Source organism: Sceloporus undulatus, chromosome 4, assembly GCF_019175285.1.
Source record: "Sceloporus undulatus isolate JIND9_A2432 ecotype Alabama chromosome 4, SceUnd_v1.1, whole genome shotgun sequence".
In the NCBI taxonomy this organism is placed as follows: domain Eukaryota; kingdom Metazoa; phylum Chordata; class Lepidosauria; order Squamata; family Phrynosomatidae; genus Sceloporus; species Sceloporus undulatus.
The window spans coordinates 221,513,395-221,539,919 of NC_056525.1; the positions used below are offsets into that span (position 1 = coordinate 221,513,395).

At 42.6% G+C, this 26,525-nt stretch overlaps 1 protein-coding gene across 6 annotated transcripts in view; it reads left to right on the forward strand.

The window, feature by feature from the left end:
* Positions 1–26,525, forward strand: part of VPS13B (vacuolar protein sorting 13 homolog B) — a 485,868-nt gene that overhangs the window by 284,651 nt on the left and 174,692 nt on the right. For 5 of the 6 annotated variants that reach the window (XM_042465700.1, XM_042465699.1, XM_042465697.1 and 2 more), the window contains 3 exons: positions 29–232; positions 6,072–6,198; positions 8,147–8,290. In XM_042465700.1, coding sequence (XP_042321634.1) covers positions 29–232; positions 6,072–6,198; positions 8,147–8,290 — 475 coding nt within the window. Of the gene's footprint in view, positions 1–28; positions 233–6,071; positions 6,199–8,146; positions 8,291–26,525 lie in introns of those variants that run through there. The other variant, XR_006103742.1, reaches the window with a different exon arrangement.

Consider the following 26,525-nt stretch of genomic DNA (forward strand, 5'->3'; position numbering starts at 1 on the left):
ACCTTTCTGTTTCTTTCTGTCAACACAGGAGAGCATTGAATCTGGGGATTCTTCGAGATCCTGGTTCAGAGGTTGAAGACAGACAATATCAAATAGATCTTCAGTCCATCAACATTGGTACTGCTCAGTGGGATCAGCTGAAGCCTGAGAAAGAGAATGGTAAAGGCAGGACAGTGCCAGAGAATGAACGGAATTCTCAGAATCCAGCACTTGAGTGGAATATGGCCAGTAGGTAAGAAACTGCCTGAAAAACGGTGCCTCTTGAGTAAAAAGTGTCATGGTAATAGCATCTCATATATTTGAGCTAACTGTTTTGATATTTTTATATTCAAGGGTGTGTTTGCATTCCATTGCAAACATGTTTTTCATGAACGAGGGACCTGAACAGTACATTTCAAATTGTTGTTTGTATTATTGTTGAACTGCAATCACCATACAGATACAGTTATGTCTACATTTCCATAATAGCTTATTATATGGCCATAAAATATAACTCAAGGCTAAAACCTGGCATTCACATTTCCAGTCTAGGAACAACAGAATTATTATCCCCTTTGTACTTCTACAAAGTTTGAACAAAACCAGTTTAGACATTTTTAAGCCAGCAGAGGACAAAAAGATTTTCTCCCTGTTGGCCCCAGACCAATTTTTGTGCTTCTGTAAATGAAAACAGCTGCAGTTTCTGAAATGACAAATTTCTGTTGATTTGTTGATATGCAAAAAGAGCTTCCAGTTCAAATCTACTTAGAAATGTTACTTTGACATCTTCCATTTTTGGTGCCCCATTTTTGATTATCCTTTTTCCAGTTAGAGGTCACAGTAGTCCTGTGTAGATGACATGTTATGTTCACTGAGCTCTGGGGAGGGAGCTGGGATTGTGCCTGCTGAAAAAAGCCTATGTAAACTTTGTCTGCACAATCTCTACCCTGCAGAAATGTTGAGTTCCGATCACATAGAGAGAATTTACATGCAGTGGCTCTGATCAGAAGAGTGGGTGGCTGTGCAAAGTTTTGAGGGCTAATGGATACAATCTCTATGCCAACATCAATTTATTGTACATACTTCAATACGTTCTACTCAGCATATGGTAAAGTATGCCATTAGGACTTTGTAACATCTTTCTGTGTGTATAAGAAGGGTAAAGACACAGGATAAAGGGTTACATTAAGTGAACACACAATTTAAACAAAAATTGGTTTATGATAGTGTATTGAAAGGGGTTTTGCCTTTTTATTCCATTTCTATAGATAAATATCCAAATTCTGAACACTGAAATGAATAACCTATTAAATAAACGGGGTCCTGAATTAATCCAGTAAAATAAATGTATAAATATAAGAACAAGTAATTGAAGGTGACCTCAGAAGGTATGGCAAAAATTGTTTCCATTTCAAGAATCAGGCCTAGTGAATATAATAGCCATGTTGGATCAGACCAAAAGTCCATTTACACCAGCTTTATGCTGAAGTGAACAAACAACACAAGGTGTAGGAGGTCCAAAAGCAGGACATGAGTTCAAGAGCTTGTGCTCTCTTGTAACTGATATACATAGACATACTGCTTCAGGTATGATAAAGAGAATGTACCTATCCTGACTAGTAGCTACTAGTTGTCAAATCACTGTTTAAAACAGTTTATTTTGGGCTTCCACTTCAGTTGTATACCCTGGATTCTAGTGTGATGAGAGATGAAGAACTATCTATCCTCCATACCATACATATTTTTGTACATCTCTAAGCTAAACAGCCCCAGGTATTATAACAATGGTGTTTATCAGACGAGCTCTTAAAGAGGTACTATTCCAGTGTGACTCCTCTAGCTGCCTCCTGTTGCATGCTGGGATTGGCAGTTTTAAGGAGGGGTATTTAGAATTCTCAGGCAGAGAAGTTCAGCTCCTTAAAACTGCCAATCCCAGCATGCAACAGGAGGCTGCTAGAGGAGTCACACTGGAATAGTACCTCTTTAAGAGCATAGTGTGATAAACATCACTGATTCATAGAAGAGTTGCTCAGTCATCTTTGTATGTTCTACAATATCCAATGAACAGTATTGTATGTGTTGTTCCAAGTACATAGGTTAGGAACCTTCAAAAGGATAACACATGGACAGATGTTTTGAGATCACTTAGAAATGTATATTGAAACCTGCTGTTGTTGTTTTGTTATTGTTGTGTGCCTTCAAGTTGTTTCTATCATGGTGTTTCCTTGGCCATATTTGTACAAAGGTAGGTTGCCTTTGCCTTTCTCTGAGACTGAGAGAGTGTAACTTGCCAAAGGTCACTCAGTGTGACCCTGCTCTCCAAAATCATATGCTCAACCTCCACACCATTCTATCTCTCGAAACTACTGTACAATTATACTGTTAGACAGGTAATGTTTTTTGTAATTGACAAGGTACCTATTCTAATACAGTAAGTGCGTCTTTTTGAAAATGTGTTTTGTCTCTGTGTGAACATTGGCCATGTGTGAACATTTTAAGAGGAAAAATGATATATGGAGTCTAATTATGGTAGTAGATCTCCACCATATGCTTCTGGAAGTGATGAGAGAAAGAGAAAAATGACTATGGGAGTAGTAGCAGCAACAAATTAAGGAAGCTGAAATTATAGCAGAATGGCAATGCTGCTTTCTCCCAAAAGCTAATTTCTCCAGTGAGTGTCTTGCAGGGGGTCCTTAGTGCGAAAGTACTTCGGTAAGTTTGGCTTGGACCTGTAGACAGGACATATAGTCATCTAAGCCAGCTCTCCCAGAGTGCTTGGCTCCAAGGTCCCTTCCCCTCTGAAGGGAGGAATTAGAAAATCAGGCTCTTCAGAACTAGTAGCTTTCCTTTCCCAACAGACTTTCTTCGCCGTTCTTCCTTTGGTGTTGCTGCCTGACTCTGGAAAGAGTACAGCAGCTCACATAATGGACTGTTAGATAAGTGGATACACCAACTGGATTCCAGCCATAATCGCTTTGTCATTCTGAAGGTTTTTTCCCCCCAGTTGGCTTTTCCAGTCCTGACCTCGCAAGTTGTAGGAAACATTTTAAAATGTATGTATTTTATTTTATTTTAAGCATTGCTTTTCAAATACAACATTGTAACTCTATGTAAACCTCAAGGGCCATTTTTTGAACCATATCTGTTTAGTGCTATCTCTCTCTCTCTCTCTCTCTCTCTCTCTGTCTGTCTGTCTGTCTGTCTAGCAATTCTATAAAATCGGCAAAAATTCACTTTATGGTGGAAATACTGATGCAACAATAACTCTAGCTGTGATCATGATAACTCTATGGCATACACATGGGGCAGAGCTATCAGATACTCTGAAAATTAAAGAGCTTTTAAAAGCTTGGCAAATGCTTCATTGTTCTTATCTATTAGATGGAATAAAATGTGCAGATACTTCTAACTCTTGACATAAAACATCAAAAATATCTCTGGAGCTTTCAGTTGAAGCACTTAAGGACTGAATAGATGACAGTAGTTTGAATGATTGAGACATATTTCAGCTTTTAACTATTATCAGAAAGACTAGATAATGGTCAGACTGTAAGAAAATTAGATCATGGTGTTCTCCTGCATGTAAATAGATTAAGGGAGAGCCTGATGGATTTTTGGGACACAATTTTGAGTCCTTAGAAAGGTTTAGAAATATAATGCATACTTTCTAAGGCCCCAATACATTTTATTTTAAAGGGTTCTAGATATCTATGGAGCTTCCTAGTGCCAGAATCCAACATTAGTGTAATGCTCCAAGTTAGGGCACTTTTTGCAGGGCTGCAGGTGGATAAAATAATTGGTGCTGTAGTTGGAAGAAAAAGTTGATGGTTCTCAAGCAACCTGTTTAATTCCTGTCTTCTGGATATCTTAGAAAGCTGGCTTGAAAAATCATATATCCTACCCATTTCCTTGTCCTACAGTGAGTTTCAAGTTTAGAATCCAGGCTTCAAGGACCTACCCAGAAGCCAGTCATTGCAGAAATAGGTTGCCTAGTATCTGGTGGCTTTCTCTTCTGACAGTAGTACTGCTGAGCTTCACTGTACCACCTTGTACACTGGCAGCCTTTGTACTCCAACCACTATTGCAATACCTGGGCTACCATGCCACCAGTGGCATGGTTATTCTCTGCACCAGCAGAATCTTGGCATAAATATTCCTGCAATAATTATGGGTACACAAGACATTACAAATACAATGTGAATGAACAACATGTGGAAAATATAAAGCGGGAGTGGAAAATGTAAGTGGATTTCACAGAAAAGCTCTGACAAAAGAATGCTATCAGCTCCTGTGCTCTGACATATTCTGCAGAAACATGTTCAACTGTGAAGACATTTCTTGTTCCAGCATAGAGCCTCAAATGTACTGTAGGCTAATCAATAGGAAATGTGTATTCTGTTTCTTTTACTGGAAAATATTGTGTTAGACTTCTCTAATTTCAAACTGAGTAATGCTGTTTTATAGAGGATGTGATGGCTCAAGTTGTTAAGATGCCGATTCTGTTGATTGCAATATCAGCAGGTTGGCAGTTCAAGACCCAGGTGCCAGATGATGGGGTCAGCTCCCATCACTAGTCCCATCTTCTGCCAACCTTGCAGTTGAAAACCATGCAAATGCAAGTAGATAAATAGGTATCACTGTGGTGGGAAGGTAAACAGCATTCTGTGTGATCATGCTGGCCACATGATCACAGAGTAGTCTCTGACAACACTGACTCTTTGGTTTAGTAACGGAGATGGTTGGTCACGACAACCTTGTCAAAGGGAAATACCTTTACTTTTACCTAATGCTATCTTTAATATCCTTTTGCAATAAATTGAATAGTTGCATCAACTTCCATTATTTTCCAAAGTAGCTGCATAATGTATGTGTCCCATATCATTTGCGTGCTCAACAGCAATATGCCGCATACTGTATGGAAAATAGCTGTCTACACAGCTGTTTTCTCAGGCTCTTACTCTAAACAGATGTTCTTTAACGTATTTTAAAGATTGTCAGCTACTTTAATATTTATGAAAATTATGTCCTCCTTTTAAATGTGTAAGTATGTAACAGATGCCTAAATAGAACCTGGACTGAATATACTGTAGTCATAGTACCATCATTACACTGTTACTCATCGAGGATGCTCATGTGGTATACACCTGTATCAAGTTAGCACTTAAGCTCAGTGCAGGCATAGTGCAGTGTGGAAGACTTGAAAGAAAGTTTAGGCTTCTTTCTTTCTTTTTAAGATTTTTATTTTGTATTTTTATTTTTCCAATTGATGTGAACATCCATGAACTAAATTTAAATCATTCGTACAATCACCAGTGAAGATGTTTGCTGGGAATCACTTGAGTGGAAATGCCTCCATGTCACCACTGTGTCTGGTTTACTAAGCAATTTCTTTTTTAACTGAATATGAGCATTGCCTTTCCCTTGTTTGTACAGTGTGTGAATTATAATCATGATGATTTCTGTACTAGGCTATGGCAGCATTAATTGTTATGCAGTTGATTCTAAATAGCATACTCAAAAACTTATTTAACCATCATTTCTCACATTCTGTATGTAAGATGAATGATAGGAGTTGTGAGTGAAAAACATATTGTTTGAAGGAAACCTGAAGAAGACTGGGATGATGCCAGTTGTCAGGAAGGAATACTGATAGAACAACATGTAAACAAACATAAAAAACAAACATGGGAATATTTGAATCATTGTGAATCTGATTTCCAGATTTGGGCTTTTGTATCCTCCCTTTCTTGTTTGGCTCATAGGCATATTTTGGAATGGCTGATTTACATTTCAGTTAACCAGAATAAAATTCTTCAGCTTTGTCATTTTGCCCATTCACTCTGAGTTTTGCTACATGTAAAACAGTAGTAGAAGTGGTAGTAAGAACAGGAGTACCTGTTGCAGTTTGTTGTTGTTGTTAATTGCCCCAAAGTTGACATTTATCATCAAAGCAGATTATCCTTTGTCCACTTTCTGTTTATGAACATTTCAGTCTATTCATTAGAAATTAATGTTGCAATCTTTAGAAATATAGAGAATCTTATTTCTGCCTCCAGAATGTATAATCCATGTTGAATTTATTTTTCTTTTAGCATAAAACGGCATCAAGAACGGAGAGCTATTTTAACTCCAATTTTAACAGACTTTACAGTACGAATAACTGCTGCTCCTGCCATCATTTTCACAAAAGTAATTTCACCAGAGAATTTGCACACAGAGGTTAGTGTTTGATTTGATTTACTCACAGGACTTACTTTGTTATTCTAATTGTTAAAATGCTACATTAAGTTGTGTTAAAAATAATGGATTAGGTTCCACCGTGTTGTTACACAGCATTGCAGACATGGTTAGCAGAGTGAATTTCCTTCCATATAACCCCTTAATTTTCTCCAGAAGTTTTGGGGTAGACCTCCAGAGCAGATTTGAAGGGGCACAAGATACAAGGAAGGGAAGACACCTGTCCATTGCATGAGAAGAACTGCTTGTGGGCTGTTGATTGAAAAACAGTATTTTCTGTCAGGCCAATCTTTGGATATAGCATGTAGGATAACAATAGTGAGACTGTGCATGTATGTCTACTTTTTTATTTTTAAAAAGTCATTAATTTTCTACATATATACCTCATGTTTAAAACTGTACAGGTAAGCAGTGTGTTCCCTACCAGAATCTCATTTAGATTGTTCCTTCAGTTGCTGCATGTAAAACACACAATGTTAATCCAAAAGCTAGCCCTTCCCTAGGATGTGGACCCATGGGATGGAAACAATATACACCTAAGCAATTTGGCCTAATTTAAATGAGATGCCAGCTGCCCATCAATATTTTTAACTTAGCTGCTCATTATCATGACTAAATCAGTTCTGACCATGAACTTGTTAAACTTCACCAGCTTTTGCCAAACTCTAAAACTGGGAATGACAGCTAGCAATTTTTGGATAAAGTGTTCATAGCAATTACCAACTATCCAAAACTATTATCTCCTGAAGGTTCTGTGAAAGAAAAGGCAAACCATTCAGTAGGATCATAGCACATTTCTAAAGACCAGAATACCATCTCACTTTGATTCTTTAACTTTCTTTTTCTTGACTTATCTCTTTTCTTTCTTTCTTTCTTTCTTTTGAGGCCCACTTCTAGCCTCTATTCCTCTCAGATTTTGTACAATTTTTTTTCAACTCAGCCCATCTAAGAAAGGCCTAGTCTTCTACCTGACATTCTCTCACTAGAAATGCTGAGAATTAAATTTGGAATGAAGAGAAGTTAAATGTCCAGTATATGCCATACCTGCTGTGGCTATGTCTCATCTATGTTGACTGCTACTGCATATGTGCTGGAATGGAAATTTAAAGAAAAATATTAAATGAACTTAGGGAATTGCTGAGCTATAGAGAAAGCATTCAGTGAAAAATAACAGGTTAATGTTACTGTTGTCCTTCAAGACTGTAAATGGCTGTTCTAAATCTTCTTGAATCTATACCCTCAGTGATGAAGGGAGGGGCCTACTATGGATTTGCAAGAATTTGAATAATTATACATGTGCTCTTCAAGACAAGGGATATGTGCTTCTGCTGAGCAAGCAAACCTGGTCATTTTCTGCTTTCCATCTCAGAAATCATTTGCCAAAAATGGTCAAAAGCAATTTCTGAGCATGTGTAAGTTGCAATGATAAAATAAAGGTCATTTAATTTTAATTCTGCCAAGATGTCGACAGTGATTTACAGGCAGCAACAAATCAATTAAGCAGTTATATACGGGTTGCCATACAGTTTCATTATCAGTCAAGATGAATTTGTGCTCCTGCACACACAACTAAAAAGGGAGAATTGTAAGACTCTGCCAAGAAAATGAATAAGGGCTCTGACGGAACAGAATTTGATGCAACAAAGGAATAGGACCCCACACATGAATCACATGAAACAAACAAAATGTATTTTAATCATAAAATTTCCTGCTGGGAACATAGTGGTATGCTATCCCACACTCCTCCACCTAATTTTCTTTTGCAGAAGGAACACAGTACATTTTTGGCTGAAGAAATCAGGAAATGTTATTATTCTAAATTTAGAGAGCATAAATACTCTATACTGTGTTTGGTTAGAAAAGCAAATCACATAATTGCGTAGAAACAGCTGGTACCTATTGATTATATTTTATAAACTTCTTTTCATAGGAAATTTTAGTCTGTGGTCATTCTTTGGAAGTGAACATGACAACAAGCCTGGACTTCTTCCTTAGTGTGGCTCAAGTGCAACTTCTACAGCAATTAATACAAGCTAATATGGCTGGATTGGAACCGTGTAATAAAGCTGCAGAGGTAATGTCTATAACCAGCTTTTTTTCACAGCTTCTACTGCTACTGTTTTTAAACACCTTTTTATCAGTGCATTTTGACTGGAAATATAGCACACCACAATGATACTGTGATAATGACATCTTTTCTGTTGAGTATCCTTGGGATGCCATGTATGTTCCTGACCTCATTATAGTTGGTTGATCATTGTGTGGGGAGGTGGTTCTTGCTGTTCGCATTTGGTATTTCACAAAATTTCCTTCAACATTTTCTCTAATTCAACATTCAAAGAGCATCCCCCCATACGATACAGCATATTGGATCACCTGGATATCTAGTGCTCAAATAGCCACATACAGCCATTCTTGAAATCACTAGTTTAAACTTCAGCCCTAAGCAACTTTCTTTGATTTATTTGTTATCTTGCTCATCATTCAGAAATCTTAGAACAGCTTATGTAATTATTAATAGTCTCTCGTGTCGAAATCTGTAACTGCTTAGTTTCATAAATGCTACAACATTAACTTGATTCCAGGGGGAGAGAGCCACTGTAGAATTGATCAACAATTGTGGAAGATATTTTGTGCCTATCCAGTAATGTTGGTACAGATTGACATATATGGGTTTAGTTATTAATTATTGACATTTAGGGAAGATGCTGTGGGAAACATTGTAGGCATTAATAGAAATGAGCAATGCTTTTATTATCATTGAACTGCTTAATACAAGACATAGAGTGCAGTTTACACACATGGAGTCTCTTTTGGAAGTTAGCTTTCAAAGTAAGCATACTATGGGAATATTTGCAATAAATAACTTACAAGGCAGTGTTTTCCATTTTTAGCAGGATGAATAGAATCATAAAGTTGAACACATGCCCAGAATTTTAATTTAGGGATTATGCTGTTCAGCAATTTTGTATTATAAGTGTAGAGCAAGCAGATATTTAAATGATTTTCAAAAGTTCTAGAATTGTCACATATCCAGTCTCTCTCTCTCTCTCTCTCTCTCTCACTGTCACATTCCCCTCCAGTCTCTCTCTCTCTCTCTTTTGCTCATTCATGTTCTTCTTTTTGGATTTTTAAAAAAAGTTTCCAGTTGTGGGTGGTTGAATCCCTGGATATGGATATGGAGGACCAACCATAGTAAGAATAATGCACCATGAGAATACAAATCTTCTAAACAGCCCATTGTAGTATTATAAATACTATATGTATGCACTACACATCTGGTTGGAAATAGCTGAGTCTCATGGTGCAACCTTTGAACATTGCTTTGCTTTTTCTTATATACCCAAGTCTTTAAATCTCAAAGACCTCTGTAGCACAAGTGGCACAAACATGATTTGTTGTTTTGTGCGTGTGCCTTGTTTCTGACCACTATGCTTGCATATATACATGCTGACACAGGGATAAATTACTCTGTTTCCAAAGACTGTAAAGGCCACAATCTAAAAATATAATATAACAAATATAATAAAATGTGCTCATTATAGGCTTCCTCTCAGTGCCCTTTTAAAGCGCTGCAATACCTATAGCAGGGGTAGGCAACCTGCGGCCCGCGGGCCAGATGCGGCCTGGCAAAGCCTTGGGACCGGCCCCCGCCTGGTCCTGCCACCGATTGCCGCCGGAGCCTTTGGCCTCTCACATGAGGGCGTGGGGCCTTTGGCCTATCAAGAGGAGGCGGGCAAGGGGGGGGCAAGCGGCGGGCAAGGGGGGCAATTGTCTATAGAAGCCTCAGAAATATGCATTTATATTAACATTTATTTAAAAATTTAAAAAGTGCCCTCCATTTGAAAATTTTGTCCTACATTTGTCCCGGTTTATTTATTTATTTCATTTGTTAAAAAAATTATTTAATTATTTATTTTTTGGCTTTGGCCCCCCCAGTTGTCTGAGGGACAGCAACCCGGCCCCTGGCTCAAAAAGGTTGCCTACCCCTGACCTATAGTATATGATTATGGCTGTCCAAATGCAACATCAATAACCCTTTCTATTGGGTACATTAGATAGGGGCGATGAGAGTTGCAGCCCAAGAACATCTGGAGGGTCACTGTTGGCCACCCCTGTTGTATAGGTAAATAATCCTCAAAATTGCTTTTTAGAATTAGAATTTCATCATAGGAATGATCCAAGCACTTGCTGTCACTTTGTGGAATATTGGTAGTTCTTTTAATCTTTCTCTGGGAGGAGATATAACATATTTTATGGCAGAGGTCTTTTGTTTTTACTTACTCCCCCTCAAAGCCATGTTTTTCTTCTGAGGAATGAGCAGCCAGGAGGAGGAGGAGGAGGAGAACTCAAAATGTGTTCTCTTTCTATATACTTTCTAGCTCCCCTTAGAAGCTCCTTCACATTTCTTTTACCAGCAAAGGAAAGCAATCCACTGTTATCTAAGCTGCAAAAACCTCTTCCAGCAGTCAGACCTTTGAAACATCTTTAATCTCAAAGTTAAAAGAAAAGCAACAAAAATATTTTAATGTTTAGATTGAGTGATTGTCAAGGTTTTGAAGTTAAATGTGTGTGTGTAATTTGACTAAGAAATGACAAATGGAGAAGAACAGCCATAAATCTGCAAATATAACACACCAGGATGTAAACACTAAGGAGGAAAGGGAAATGAAAGACTTTGCAAGAAATCACTGGCAGAAGTCAGACAGTGACATTCAGAATGATGTTGTTTTGTGTGAGGCTGTTGTGTTAAAATATTATGCTACAGAATTATTTCACAAGGTGTTGTTGACTTCTTTTAATCAGAAATTGTAATGGCCCTTAGCTATTTTAATTCTATTTTTATCTGAAATTTGAATAGTTGCTTGGAAGCTCTGTGATGTATTATTTTATAAAAGGATACAAGACAAAAGCTGTTGCTGTATTACAATAATTGAATCACAAGCTTGTTTTAAAATGTGGGCAGAGTAGCTAAGTGTATCAAGGCTGCTTGGGATAGTTTCATTTGGCAGCAGTAATTACTTTGTTCACAAACATCAAGTAATCATCATATTAAACCTATTTTCAAAAGAACCATATGTTAGAAATAACATGTGTATATGTTTTCTAAAGCCAGTGTTATAGAGTAAATTAAATGTTTACATTTTCACAGAATATAAACATATTCTTTAAATGGCTAGAGGGGACCACATAATGAAGTTCAAAAATGGTTGCCTTTTCACCTAAGCAGGTGTTAAAGGACAAATGTTCTTCTATATAAATGTAACATTCTGAAGTTTGTTTGATTCCTCCTGCTATACCTCTCAGATTCTGATTTATAGACAGGTGTTTTATTTTAGTTTTACTTGCTTTCCTAGCATTTTTGTTTTCTTTAGAGCTTGTTTGCCTGCCATTAAGGCTTAAATATTTAAGAAGACAGTAATGGCTTCAGTGGGATTTTTTAGAAGTACAAATCAACATAAGAAGGATCCCACAAGTTTAAAGTAAAACTTGCTGTACAAGGTTACATTGCTTAAGGAAATGCAAAAATCCAACCAAATCCTTTGGTATATTATGTCATGGAAATATATATTTGTAGACAATATGCTGAAGTGAGTATGATTTTGAATTAGTCAGAACTCTTGTCAGGATAGGAATTAATCAAGAAGCAGAAGGGAGACAACCAGATGTTGCAGGACTTGATGAAAAATTCAGAGCTGCACTTCATAATTATTGAAAATGGAATGTTACCTAGATTTAATTGGGTTGTGCTGTGCTTATACCAAATGTGATATGGACAAAGAGGAATGGCAGCTCCTCTTTTTGAAGATATAAAGGCCAATTTTTATGCAGATGTGTCTCACAGCCACCTAGGTACCTGTTCCACTTAGTTTTTCTCTTTTCTCAAGTTCCTCTTTAACCTTGTTTCTGTCCTTTAATTATTTTTCAGTTTGTTTATATATTAGAAATAATTTATCTCATTATTCCACTAAGTCTGTCCAGTGTGACAGACAACAGCAGTAGTGGCAGTAATGAGCAGTGGTATCACCTAAACTTTAGGAAAACTTCCTAACAGCAAGAGGCATTTGACAGTGGAACACTCTCCCTCAAAGAGTAATGGAATCTCCTTCTTTGGAGGTTTTTAAACTGAGGCTGGATAGTCATCTGTTGGGAGTTCTTTGATTCTGTATTTCTGCATGACATGGGATTCAACTTGATGGCCCTTAGGGTTTCTTCCAACTCTCTGATTCTATGAAATGACTAAGGTAGTATAATTTATTCTACATCTCATATTATAATTTTGGTAATTCTCTGTAATTGTACACCAAGCTCTTGTGTAAAAAAAACAAAAACAAAAAATGTTCCTTTCATTATAACACAGTCACTTTAGTGGGAATTGTCCGTTATTTTTCCCTATTAGAAATGGCCATACCCATAAGTTAGGCTTGTTAGATTTGAAATCCAAATGATTCTGTCCATTCTGTCCATTTGTTTAATTTTGTTTTTAGCATATTAGTATATTATTTTAGTATTTTGGTATTTCATAGTGTGGTGTTGTATTGTTCACTTTTTATTGTACGGTCTGCCCTCGCCATATGCGCCCTCGCCATTTGCAGCTTAGGAATACACGCATGGCAGGTGGTGAGGGACAAAATGGCGCACACGCTGTGGCGTGCATAAGCTGCCATTCAAATCAATGCGATGCCAGCATACATGAAATTTGTCCTATGCGGGGGGAGGCAAAATGGATCTCCTGGGTGTGGCAAGGGCCGACTGTATATGTTCTAATGCCCTTTGGTGGAATAAATAAACATCATCATCATCATCATCATCATCATCATCATCATCATCATCACATAATCATGCCATGTTGCTTTTTCTCTCTGCTACACTTAATACTCTTCTCGTTTGTGTTTTATTTAAAAGAATCATAAGTATTATAACACAGATCTGAAAAAAAAAACACATTTTTTAGGCTGCCAGACGGCTTAGGTTTGAGTGGATGATGCACTTTTTCTACAGAAGTCCTTGATTTGCTTTGATCCTGATGGAACATTTGTATTTTATTTTTAACAATCAGTATATTTTGACATCCTATTTTACCCATTTATTTTAGCCCACAAGATTTTATCTTTAGAATACAAAAGAATACATGGTTGAGATATCTATAGTAAAAATTGCCACTGTGAGTGTGCTGCTGCTGTCGCTGCTTCTGGAAGCTCATGCTACAATGAACAAGCTGGGATCAATTTTTTGTTACAGCCACCATGTGGAGACCACATGAAACTGCCTCTGGGTAGTGGCTGCTCCATGCACATCCAGTTTCTACACTGTCATAACCAACTTAGCTATTATATGGACAAAATCCATGTATTAAGGATGTTCTGAGGGCCACTTCACAAAAATATAGCCATCACATTGACACTAGTCACTTGCATCACATTGCAAGTCATTATCTATACCATGGCTTGCCTTGTGGAACAGCTGCCACACAGAGCCAGTTTGAAGTATAAATATTTGAGGCTTTGTGGAAGAAAACCACAGTGCAAGGTACAACCCAAATGATGAACTGGCATAGACATAAAGCTGCACCACACAGAGGCACTTTCAAGCAGCCACCCTCAGAGAACAATATCACAAGAAGCAGCCCACACAAATAGCCCATGATGTAGAGTAAACATACAAAGGCAGCTTCTGGCAGCCTCCATGTGGCAACTATATGATGAGAAGTAGTATTTAAGGTGGTGTGTGTATGTGTGAGTGAGTGTATACTGTTGCATTCTTGCTTTACTGTTCATATGTAAAAAAAAAGATTTTTTTACATATGAAGTAGTGCAGAACATGTAATGTTACAGGACTAGATAAAACACATTACACCTCTTCAAATGTTAATTCATATATTGATCTATGTCAGTGAATGGTTTTGTGATCAGAGGGTGTTTAGAAAATGAATAACACTTCCTGTTCTGAGGTTTAAGAGTGTGTTATCTTTCCTTTCATTTTATGCTCCTTGGAAGACATCTGGTGCTCTCCTTGTGCCTTCCTAGGAGCCTTCATAAATAACAGAGAGTCTCCTGTAGGACGTATAAAGGATTGTGTAGTGTGCTGCTGTATGTAGTATTTAGAAATATAAAAGCATATACAGTCATGGGCAAAGGCACCAGGATTTAGTTATGAATGCTAGTGTGAATGTTAGTTGATGATCCATTATTTTAGTTAATTAATAGTAATGTTATTGTTTTAACGATTGTATTTTATATGGAATTGTTTTATTGCTGTAATCCCGCCTCAATCCACAGGGAGAGGCGGGAAATATAAATAAATATTATTAGTATTATTAGTATTATGTCATTTTCTTAAGAATTACTCAACATCTCAGCACTTCCTGAGTAATCTGGTTTTTGTCTCACTTTACATTGCCATTCCAATTATTTCAGGGGCAAAGAGATGCTACAGGGAAGCCAGCTGTGATTTTATATAAGGCTTTAGGGATGCAATACTAGGTTTTCCACAACTTCTTTACAACTTGGAGTTGAGGTTGAGCTAGTTGATCTTTCCAGCTTGCCTCCAGATTTGCGGATTTGATTATTTACGGTTTTGATTAATATGCTCTCTGGGAATCTCTAGGTCCTCCAGCACAACTCTGCCAGACATTGACCTATAGAGTTGTACTGGAGAATCTACAAGTTTGTAGAGAAAACACTTCTCTAGCCATTTGTAGCTCCTCCAGCATGATTCTGTGATCAACGTCTAGCAGTTGTTGACCATAGAGTTGCACTGGAGACCTGGTGATTCCTGGAGAGGTGTTCTCTTGGGTGAAATAACAGCACTTTTTATTTGTAGTTTTTTCACATTCACGGGGTCAGGTACACCTAAGCCCAGAGAATGTGGAAGGACCACTGCATTTCTTCATTTAAATTATGTCCTAACTTTCTCCTAATAGGGGACCCAAAGCAGTTCAGAAAAGTTAAAACAACATGCAAGTAAATCATAGACTAATAATGTTGGAATGGTCCTCATGGGCCATTCAGTCCAACTCTCTGCTTAATAAGGAATCTCCAGCTAAAGCATCCTCAGCAGGTAGCTGTCAGCCTCTTTTGAAAAGGTCCATCTCTAGGCAATTGATCTCATTGCCAAAGTGCTCTTACTATCAAGACATTCCTTCTAGCGTTCAACCAAAATCTCCTGTTCTGCAAGTTTAAACCACTAGACATAGAACCCGAACAGACAGGCCACTTTGGAAATGTGCTGTTTAAATAAAGCATGCATCATGAGAGGCCAGAAGGCATGCCAAAGCCATGCTCTAGTCTAATCCTAAGGACTGGAGTGCAGCTTTGGTGCAGCTTCTGGCCTCTTAAGATGCATGTGTCATTTAAACAGCATACCTCCAAAGTGACTCGAAGGAGCTTGCCCTTGGTCCTTCCCATTGAGGCAACAAAGAACAGATACACTCCCTTCTCTCTGTAATGGCTCTCGAGATATTTAAAGAGCACAGCCATGTCACTTCCTCAGTCTTCTCTTCACCAACTGAACAAGCCCAGTTCCCTCAACCTTTCCTCATGTTTTGTTTTCCATATCATTTACAATCCTCATTTACCTTCTCAGAACCTGCTCCAACTTGTCTATATTCTTGTTAAGGCACACAGAACTGAATGTAATACTCCAGAGGAGGCCTGACCAGCGCAGAACGTAGTGGGACTATTATTTGTTTTATCTTGGAAACAGTGCTGCTGTTAATGTAAGCTAAAATAGCATTCACCTTTTTTTACTACAGCATCACACTTCTGGCTCATGTTCAGCTTATAATCAACAATAATCCTAAAATCCTTTTCACATGTAGTATTGCTGAGCCACATATCCCCCATGTTATACTTGTGTATTGAGTTTTTGTGGCCTAAATGCAGAATTTTGCATTTGTCTCTACTGAATTTCATTTTATTAATTTCTGCCCATTTTTCTAGTTTATCTAGGTCCTCCTAAATTCTGTTCTTATTTTCCCGTGTGTTAGCCACCCAACCGAATTTTGTATCATCTGCATATCTGATAAGGATTCCCTCTACCATGCCATCCAGGTCATTGATTTATTATTTATTTATTGTAGTTATATCCTACCTTTCCCCTAAAATGGGGTCCAAGGTGGTTTACAGTGGTTTAGAAAGACAGTTAGATGAATGGTTAGAAAAAGAGAATAAAGTAGTACAATATTATTTTAAAAATACGATTAAAACAGTTAAAAACACTTTAAAATGTTTACAACATAGTTTCAGTAAAAAGTAAAATTTAAAAAGCACACCACACCACACACACACACATACACACACACACACTACAAGTGCATAATTAAAATTCAGAAGGCCTGGGTGTAAGAATGTCTTCACTTGCTAGTGGAAAGACAGGAGGGAGAGGGCCAAGCAGACCTCCCGTGGAAGCGAGTTGCACAACCTGGAATGAGTACTCACCAACTGTGCCTAAAAGGTGGTGGGACTGTGAGAAAGCCTTCCCCTGCAAATCCTACTGTACACCCTGGCTTTGATAGTCTGAACCAAAGCCGTGTAGGGCTTTAAAGTTCAAAACCAGCATTTTAATTTCTGCCTTGAAATGGACTGGTAGCCAGTGCAGTTGTTTAACAAGAGTGTCACACAGTCCATGTACCCACCCCAATCAACAGCCTGGCTTCAGCATTTTGGACCCACTGAAGTTTCTGAACAGTTTCAAAGGGCAGCCCTACATAGTGTGTGTTATAGTAGTCAAGGCGAAATGTAATCAAGGTATGTGTCACCATAGCCAGATCTGACTTGTCAAGGAACAAGTACAGCTGGCACGTTGATTTTAACTGTGCAAATGTTCTCCTATCCACTGCTTACACCTGGGCATTCAGGCTCAGATCCAAGTCCAGGAACACATCCAAGTTGTGTACCTGAGATTTTACGGGAAGTGTAAGCTCCTTCACTACAGGCAGAAGCCCTGTTTTGATAAAAAATGTTGAAGAGTCATGACCCTATAACCCTGAGACGCTCACTTGAGATCTCCTTCCAATTTGAAGCACAGCGGTTGATGACAACTCTTTGAGCATGGTTTTCTAACCAATTATGGATCCATCACAGAATCCATCTATTTCACTTTTAATCAGCTTGCCTAATCAAAACCTTATGGGGTACCTTATCAAATACTTTGCTAAATCCAGATGAAACTAGTGGCTTGAGCAAAAAAAGATATAAGATTAGTTTGTCAGGATTTGTTCTTGATAAACCCATGCTGGCTCCTTCTGATTACTGCATTGTCATGAAGATACTTGCAGACAAACCCCTGTATAATCAATTCAATTTCTTTATTTCTTCTTCGTGGTCTCTGCGAATCATACAAATGGGTTTCACTGCGCCAGTGGAAACTTCTGGAATCACTGGGCAAAGTTTACTTTGCAACATATAGAAACTTTTTGGCGGTAACTCCGCCCACCCGTTATAAGGCCCCTGCCTTCCCGCTCTTTTCCCCAGTTCCTTTTTTCCGCCGCGCTACCTGCTTCAGGGAACTTCATTCGCTTTAGCTTGCAATCGGAATCACTTTCACTTTTGACCTCGGACCGTCTCTTGACCATTCTTTGTCTCCCGCCCCTGGTAACTTCGAACTCTCGGACTGTTGACCTCATTTCTGGACTTTCCCTTTCAACTTGTCGACTTCGGAAAAGGCCTGCTCCATTTAAGAAGTGTGATGTCTGCGGGGGCAAGGTGCCCATCCAGGACCCGCACTCCTCCTGCCTCCTTTGCTTTGGCAAGGACCATGATACGAAGGCTTGCCCGCTCTGCAAGTCCCTCTCATCCCAGGCTCGCAAGAACCGTGAGTCCCGGCTGACTTCGGCCATCGCTTTGGGCAAGGTTCAGGAGGGAGGCCCCCGTCCATCATCGGCTCCTTCGGCTCCGCCGCCTGCCTCATCTTCCCGGGCGAGTGTGTCCAGTGTGGTGTCTGCCCTGCTGATGGCAGGATCGTTCACCACCACCGATGTGGCCCGTGGTTCACATAAACCCAGTGCCACCGACAAGCCCTCCAAGCGCCCCCACAAGCAGTCGGGGACTGAGGGTACTGAGTCCAGGGCGAAATCCGGGAGGAAGCCGTCCCCGGAGGGCTCGCACGCAGACGGAGGTCTCGTTGGTCCCGACTCCATCCTCCAATGTGTCGTCGAAGGCATCTCGACACGCCTCCAAGCTGCCCGAGACGGGGGCATCCTCTTCGGGAAAGGCTGCGCCGGTGGAAAAGGCGAAGACATCTAAGCCTCAATCCACGGGAGCCGTTGTCCTGCTGGACCTGCTGGACAACCCTTTCTTCCCCCCCCCCCCGGGGCCGGGCCGAGGCGCCGCGGTCGTCTAAAAAGAGGCACCACAAGGAAGCAGCTGAAGGCTCCGCACCAAAGAGGTCCAAGCCCTCCAAGGACCACACTGGGTCGGAGGTCTCCTCCAAGGGAAAGGAGCGCGCTTCCCACAAGCAACGCTTCCCGACGAAGAAGGCTCCAACACCAGCCTCTTCGCGCCCTGATGGCTCCTCCGCCTCGCATGCGGCCGCTCTCCTGGACAAACCGCTGCCATCAACGGTCGACTTTGCCTGCGCCGATGCGGAAGCAGCCGAGCTCCCTCAGAGAGTGTCACCTCCTCCTTCTATCCATTCGGAGGTCGACGAACCGATGGAGAGGGACAGTGACATGTTTTTTGACGCCGAATCCGGGAGATACTACATGTCAGTGAGGAAGACTGCCTTCAGGGAGTTCACCCGGCTCAACCTGTGCCCGGTGGCCCCCCAAGATGACGAGCCTGCTCCTTCCCATGCGACAGCCTCAGCCTCTGCACCACATCGCTCCCCGACGGAGCCATCGGCCCTGCAGATCCCGGCATGTTCAGCAACTCGAGTCAGGGTCCCGGACATCCCACTTACCTCGGACACCGACTCCGAGGAGGAACCCTTGCTGCCGTCAGGGGAGCCCTCGGACGACGACGACACCTCTGTCCAGGCGTCTCCTCAGCGGATGCACCACCCAGAGCCTTCCTCCCCGACGGATGATGTATTAAGATGGCAAGGGCCCTGGACATCGAGCTCTCCTACCCCGAGGAGGAGGCTCGGGATCCTGTGGAACGTCGGGTGCATGGCCGGGTGCCCACGCCGCCCTCCATCCCGCTGCTGCCCTCCCTTGAGTCCATTGTCCGGAGGTCGTGGGATGCGCCAGCTTCCCTCGTCAGATCGTCCAGGAAGATCGAGTCCCTCTACCGGATCTCCCAGTCGAGTTGCTCTTGGTTGGCCGAATACCCCGAGCAGAACTCGGCAATCGTAGAGGGGGCTCAGCAGGGCTTCGTCCCCAAACAGGCAACTTCTCCAGTCGACCGGGAAGCGAAGAAAGTTGATGGTCTGGCCAAGAAGGCCAACTCGGCGGTGGCCCTCGCAGTCAAGGCCATCAACTATAACACCTGCATGGGGGCGTACATCCAGACCCTCATGGAGGGGATCTCGCCACTCGTCCCGGATGTCCCAGACGAGACCCAGCGACGCCTGGTAGAGATCCGTGATGAGGCCCACTCGATCGGCAGCTGGCTCATCACCGCCTCCAGAAACATGGCTGACTGTGTGGGACGGGCGATGTCAGCTTCGTTGGCTCTGCGCTGGCATGCGTGGCTGAGGGGTTCGGACCTCAATGCCAACGTCAAGTCAGCCATAGAGGACGTGCCCCTGGATGGTAGCGGCCTCTTCCACGCCGAGACCGACGAGCGCCTGAACCGCAAGTTCAGAATGAAGGTGGCGGCGAAGAAGCACGGGATGTCATCGGCTCCCATCTCGCCCTTCAGAAAGAGGCAGCACCCGTGGCAGCCACAAGGTCAGTCACAGGGGACCTTCCAACAAGACCGGCAACCTCAGCAGCAGGGCTCCCAGAGACGCCGGTACCCCTCTCAGTCCTCCTCCTCCTCTGGCCGTCGCAACTTTCCTTCCCGGTACCAAAAGTCCCGCCGGCAGGACACCGACCAGGGGAAGAAGAGAGCCTGAAGGGTTGCAGCGCGCTTCGTCTCTCCTTCTTTTTTCTTTTTGGACATTTTAAGGCCCTTTGTCACCACCTGGGCCTCCATTACGACGGACTCGTGGGTCCTCAACATCGTCCGTAGGGGTTATGCCCTCGAGTTCCAAGAGCTCCCCCCAACCGGAGCCTTCATGTCCACTCACCCCTCAGACACTCTTCTCGACGAAGTGCGCACTTTGCTGGACAAGGGGGCAATCTCCCCTTTGTCACCCGAGCAGTGCTCCAGGGCTTTTTTCTCCAGGTACTTCACGGTACCCAAGGCGGATGGGGGCATCAGACCCATCTTGGACTTGAGGGAGCTGAACTTTTTCCTTGAATACTGCCGGTTCCGGATGGTAACCTTGGCTTCTATTCTGCCGCTTCTCCACCAGGGCCTGTGGTTCGCGACGGTCGACTTGAAGGATGCCTACTTCCACATCGTAATTCGGGAGTCCCACCGGAGATTCCTCGCCTTTGCTGTCGGCTCCACCGCGTACCACTACAACATGCTCCCCTTTGGCCTTGCCACGGCTCCGAGGGTATTCACGAAGTGCATGGCACCAGTGGTGGCATACCTTCATCAGAAGGGCTACAGAGTCTTCCCATACCTGGACAACTGGTTGTTTGCCGCCAACTCACAGCAGGAGCTCCGAGAGGCAGTCTCATTCGCCTTGCACCTTTTGGACTTCCTCGGACTGGTCGTCAACGAAGAGAAGTCCCACTTCACTCCGACCAGGCAGGCCAAGTTCATCAGAGCCGTCCTCGACTCCGAAAGATGCTCCACTTTCTCCCTCCAGACCGTTTCCAGGCGTTGGTGACATCGCTGACGCCTTGCATCTCTCACAGAAGGGTGAGGGCCAGAGATGTCCAAGTGGCCCTGGGCCACATGGCGTCAACGACATTCGTGACACTGTGGGCAAGGCTTCGCCTCTGACCACTGCAGTCCTGGTTCCTCTCAGTCTTCTCTCTGATGGAGGACCCTCCGTCCAAGTGGCTCACGGTACCAAGACTGGTGGCCATGTCACTGAGATGGTGGCTGGACGGCCGCAACGTCTGCATCGGGATGCCCTTCCATCAACCTCAGCCTCAATTGACTTTGACAACCGATGCTTCCCTGGAAGGCTGGGGCGCCCACCTGCTCGACCTGGTTGTCAAGGACAAGTGGTCGACCCGGGACAAGCATTTCCACATCAATACTTTGGAGATGCTCGCAGTCGAAAAGGCGTTGAGGGCATTCGAATTCACTGTCGCAGGCAAGGTGGTCCTCCTGAGAACGGACAACAACACCGTGATGTATTATATCAACAAACAGGGAGGCACCAGATCCAAGACCCTGCTCGAGATCACTCTCCGCATTTGGGACTGGTGCGTCCAGAGACAGGTGCTCCTCCAGGCGATTCACCTTCCAGGAGAGGACAACGAGTTGGCGGACCGCCTAAGCAGATCCCCTTCGGTGTGCCACGAGTGGAGGCTCCATCCGGAGACAGTCAGCAACCTCTTCGATCGGTGGGGAACCCCCCAAGTCGACCTCTTCGCGACCGAATGGAACAGCCACTGTCCACAGTTCTGCTCCAGGAGGCGAATGGACAGATCCCTCGGAGACGCGTTCGCCTTCCCATGGTCGGGAGAGCTGCTCTACGCCTTCCCTCCCTTCCCTCTCGTCATCAGGGTGGTGTCCAAGATGACAACGGACCGTTCGGATGTGATCGTGATCACTCCGTGGTGGCCGAGACAGCCCTGGTTCGCATCCCTTCTCCACCTCTCCAAGTGATGCTTCCTCTGCCTCGACTTCCGTCCCGACCTGCTGTCGATCCAGGATGGCCGGATTCTGCACCCGGACATCGAGAGCCTGCCGCTTGTGGCCTGGAGAATCCAGCCCTAGCCTCACTGCCGGACGCGGTGAGGACGGTGATCCTGGCTGAGCAGAAACCATCCACCCAGCGGTCCTATGCCCTGAAGTGGAGGAGGTTTAGCCTCTTCCTTGATCAAAAGGGCTTGTCTCCTGCTCAAGTTTCCACTCCAGTGGTGCTGGAGTTTTTGATGGCACTGTTGGATGAGGGGTTGTGCCTCACATCCATCAAGTGCTACCTCTCTGCCATTTGTTCCAGGTACCAATTTGAGGGTAGGGCTTCCTTCTTTAAGGACCCCCTGGTGAAGGGGTTCCTGAAGGGATGTGCCAACCTGCACCCTCCTGTGTCGGTACTGGCCCCGGCTTGGAGCTTGGAGGCGGTGCTGGCCGCGCTCCAATCCAAGCCCTTTGAACCGATGGCCACAGCGGACTTGAGACTACTGACTTGGAAAACCGCTTCTTGTGGCCATCACCTCTGCCCGCCGTGCGGGCGAACTCTGTGCCTTGCGGAGGGACCAGCCCTTCCTGAGGTTTCACAAGGACAAGGTGGTCCTTCGGACAGACATTACTTTCTTGCCTAAGGTTGTGTCTGCTTTCCACATGTGCCAGGACATTGTGTTGCCTACCCTCACTTCCAATCCGACTTCGGATGCGGAGCAAAGCGCTGGCGTTTTACCTGGACAGAACTGCTGCCTCCAGTCGGTCCAAGAGACTTTTCCAATGCTATTCGGAACCGAAGAAAGGGTTGCCCGTGTCTGCGCAGAGGGTTTTCCAAATGGGTGGCTGGTACCATCCACCTCTGCTATGAACTGCTGGGCAAACCTCTCCCTGGCAGGGTTTGGTCCCACTCCACAAGAGCAGTGTCAGCATCCTCTGCATTCCTGTCGGGCATTCCCTTGGAGGATGTCTGTAAGGCTGCTGTCTGGTCCCAGCCATTGACTTTTATAAAGCACTATAGGCTGGACACCAGAGCCATCCGAGACGCAGCTTTTGGGAGGGCTGTGTTGGTTTCAGGGTTGCATTGATTGCACTACTGTTGGTTTGTGTTTTCAGCATTTATGTACATAATGCCACTGTTTTACATTCTGTTGAATATTGATTTGCACAATTTCAATGGAACTGGTCTTGCATGACCTTTTATTCCCTTCTCAGGTTTTGCAATGTTATTGCTATGTTGAGTTTGTGCATGAACAAAAAGACTGACTCTTTTTATGGTTCAAGGTGTTTATTGTTACAATAAATACACCCTTGGTTTACCATAGCTTTGGTTTCAGGACACTCCCTCCGCTGCTTACCTAAGCTTGTCAGTCTAAACCCATTTGTATGATTCGCAGAGACCATGAAGAAGAAGGACAGGTTGCTTACCTGTAACAGTATTTCTTCAAGTGGTCATCTGCGAATACATACAAATCCCACCCGTCCATCCCCTCAGTGTCCTACTCTTATTGGCTCTTTCCATCGCCTGCTTGGCGGAAAAATTGCGGAACTGGGGAAAAGAGCAGGAAGCAGGGGCCTTATAACGGGTGGGCGGAGTTACCGCCAAAAAGTTTCTATATGTTGCAAAGTAAACTTTGCCCAGTGATTCCAGAAGTTTCCGAACAGCACTGCGCAGGCACAGTGAAACCTATTTGTATGTATTCGCAGATGACCACTTGAAGAAATACTGTTACAGGTAAGCAACCTGTCCTTCTGTCTGGTATGGAGGTTAGGCTGATTTGTCTGTAGTTTCCTGGATCTTCTTTGTTTATTTATTTCTGGTATTGAGGTTAGGCTGATTTGTCTGTAGTTTTCTGGATCTTCTTTATAGCCTATTTTAGAAGAGATGGACACTGTTTGCCCTTTTCCGTTTCTTTGGCACCTCACTTGCTCTCCCAATATTTCTCAAGCAAGTTCTTTAAATACTTTGGGTTGCAGTTTGTCTAACTTGGCAGATTTGAACTCTTTTAGGTTACCTGGATGATTCCTGACTAAACTCTCTATCAGTCTTGATTTGCAATCCAGAACCCTTGCCAAGGTCTCTGCTGCTAGCATAGAAGTATACACTTTTTATTTGTGGCAGGAGGGGGGGACTGAAGCACAATAGGTATTTGAGTATTTCTGCCTTTTTGTTGTAATCTGTCAGTATTTTGCCATCCTTACTGAACAGTGGCCTCAACGTCTACTTGATCATTCTCTATCCCTGAATGATTGCTTCTTGTTTGGACACTGTCCAAACAGTCTCAGATAATTCTGAACTTTATTTAGCTTTCTTTATACTGTTCCTGCAAGCTTGGGATACACATCGGTAGTCTTTCTTCTTAATTCATCCTTCCTTCTATTCTTTATACATAGTCTTTTTTTTTTTCCCAGATCTGTTTGGGTTTGATGTGCAACCACATTGGCTTTTCCAGATGTTTCCTATTTTTCTTTTTCCATGGAAACCAATCATTATAAAGACATTTTAAACAATTAAATAAACTGTACTATCTACAACACTTTAAACTTATAACACTGAAAATAAAATATAGCTACCCCCAATCTCCATCCAATTAAAAGATACTTTCGCAGAAACCAATTAGTTACCAAAAGTTAATCTAAATTAAACAGTCTTTGCCTGCTTGAATGAACTAGAAAGGCAGATAAAATAAATAAAGGTTAATAATAATAATAATAATAATAATAATAATAATAATATAAAATTCATCAGCATTCTTCTTTCTTTGAGCATACTATGAATATGTGTTGGTCCCTACCCCCATCTATGTCCTCCCAAAACATAGTAGCTAGTAGTTATCCAAAACCTTTAAAAGATATTTTAAATACATTATTATTTTATGATTATCAAAGACAAAATGTGAGCTGAAAGAGGAAGTTTTTTTGTGGGTTTTTCGGGCTATGTGGCTTTGTTCTAGAAGAGTTTATTCCTTATGTTTCACCAGCATCTGTGGCTGGCATCTTCAAGAGAATGTTGGCATAGAAGAGAGCTGGAGATATATATATGTATACACACACACACACACATACACACACATACATACTATGTGAGCCTGGGTAGGCAGGAATGATTTCCATGTTAACTTTGTATTGTTCTGTTGTTGATGCCAGGGCCTCAGGGTAGGAGGATAATGCAAGAGGATTAGTGTCTGCTAATTGGTGATCATTATCTGCTGGGAAAGCCCCTGATCCTGGGTGATTTCCCATTTGCATTTGTTGAGTCCTCATTTTGCTATTCTTCAGGTGAAACGTCAGGAATAAACTCTTCTAGAACATGGCCACATAACCCAAAAAATCCACAAAAAAACTATGGATGCCGGCCATGGAAGCCTTTGACTTCACACTGAAAGAGGAAAGTTTATAGCTCATTCATCTAATAATGGTAATGAATATAAAGGGCATGGATGAGTATCATGCAGACCTCCCTACACAACTTGGTTAATTCTGCTAATTTCAGTAGTGTTGCAGTTACAGATTTTTTTTAAAAAAAATAATCCTATTTTTGCTTAAAACATGGAGTGCTAGGAGGTACATCTTGTTTTAAAGAAGACTCTCACTACCACAAATACAATTTGCTTTTAAAACATTGTGTGAGTATCTTGTACACCATGAAGTGTTTTTGTTTATGGTCTCTATGATTCATATGTATGATTTATTTATTTATTTATTTATTTATTTATTTATGGTATTTATACCCCGCCCTTCAGCCCTAATGGCTATGAGAGCAGCTTACAATTATTATTTTTAATTAGACGGTTCCCTGCCCTCAGGCTTACAATCTAAAAGACACGACACAAAAAGAGAAGGGGATGGTGGTAGGAAAGGAGATGAGGTCCAGTGGTTCTTCTCTCCCTCTGAGGCCTAGAACAAGGCAGATGGACTGGAGGGAGGAGTATCTTCCTTCAGGCTAGCCCTGATGGAGCTGGGCCTGCCCGGTCAATTCCCTCGCAAGCCAGAATATGACAGTTATGGAGGGAGGAGTCTCTTCCTTCAGGCTAGCCCTGGTGGAGCTGGGCCTGCCTAGTCAACTCCCTCATAGATCGGAAGATGACAGTTACAGAGGGAGAAGTCTTCCTTCAGGCTAGCCCTGATGGAGCTGGGCCTGCCTGGTTAACTCTCTCACAGGCCAGAAGATGACAGTTATGGAAGGAGGAGTCTCTTCCTTCAGGCTAGCCCTGATGGAGCTGATCCTGCCTGGTCATCTCCCTCATAGGCCGGAAGATGACAGTTATGGAGGGAGGAGTATCTTCTTCCAGGCTAGCCCTGATGGAGCTGGGTCTGCCTGGTCAACTCCCTCACAGGCCAGAAGATGACAGTTATGGAGGGAGGAGTATCTTCCTTCAGGCTAGCCTTGATGGATCTGGGCCTGCCTGGACAACTCCCTCACAGGCCAGAAGATGACAGTTATGGAGGGAGGAGTATCTTCTTCCAGGCTAGCCCTGATGGAGCTGGGTCTGCCTGGTCAACTCCCTCACAGGC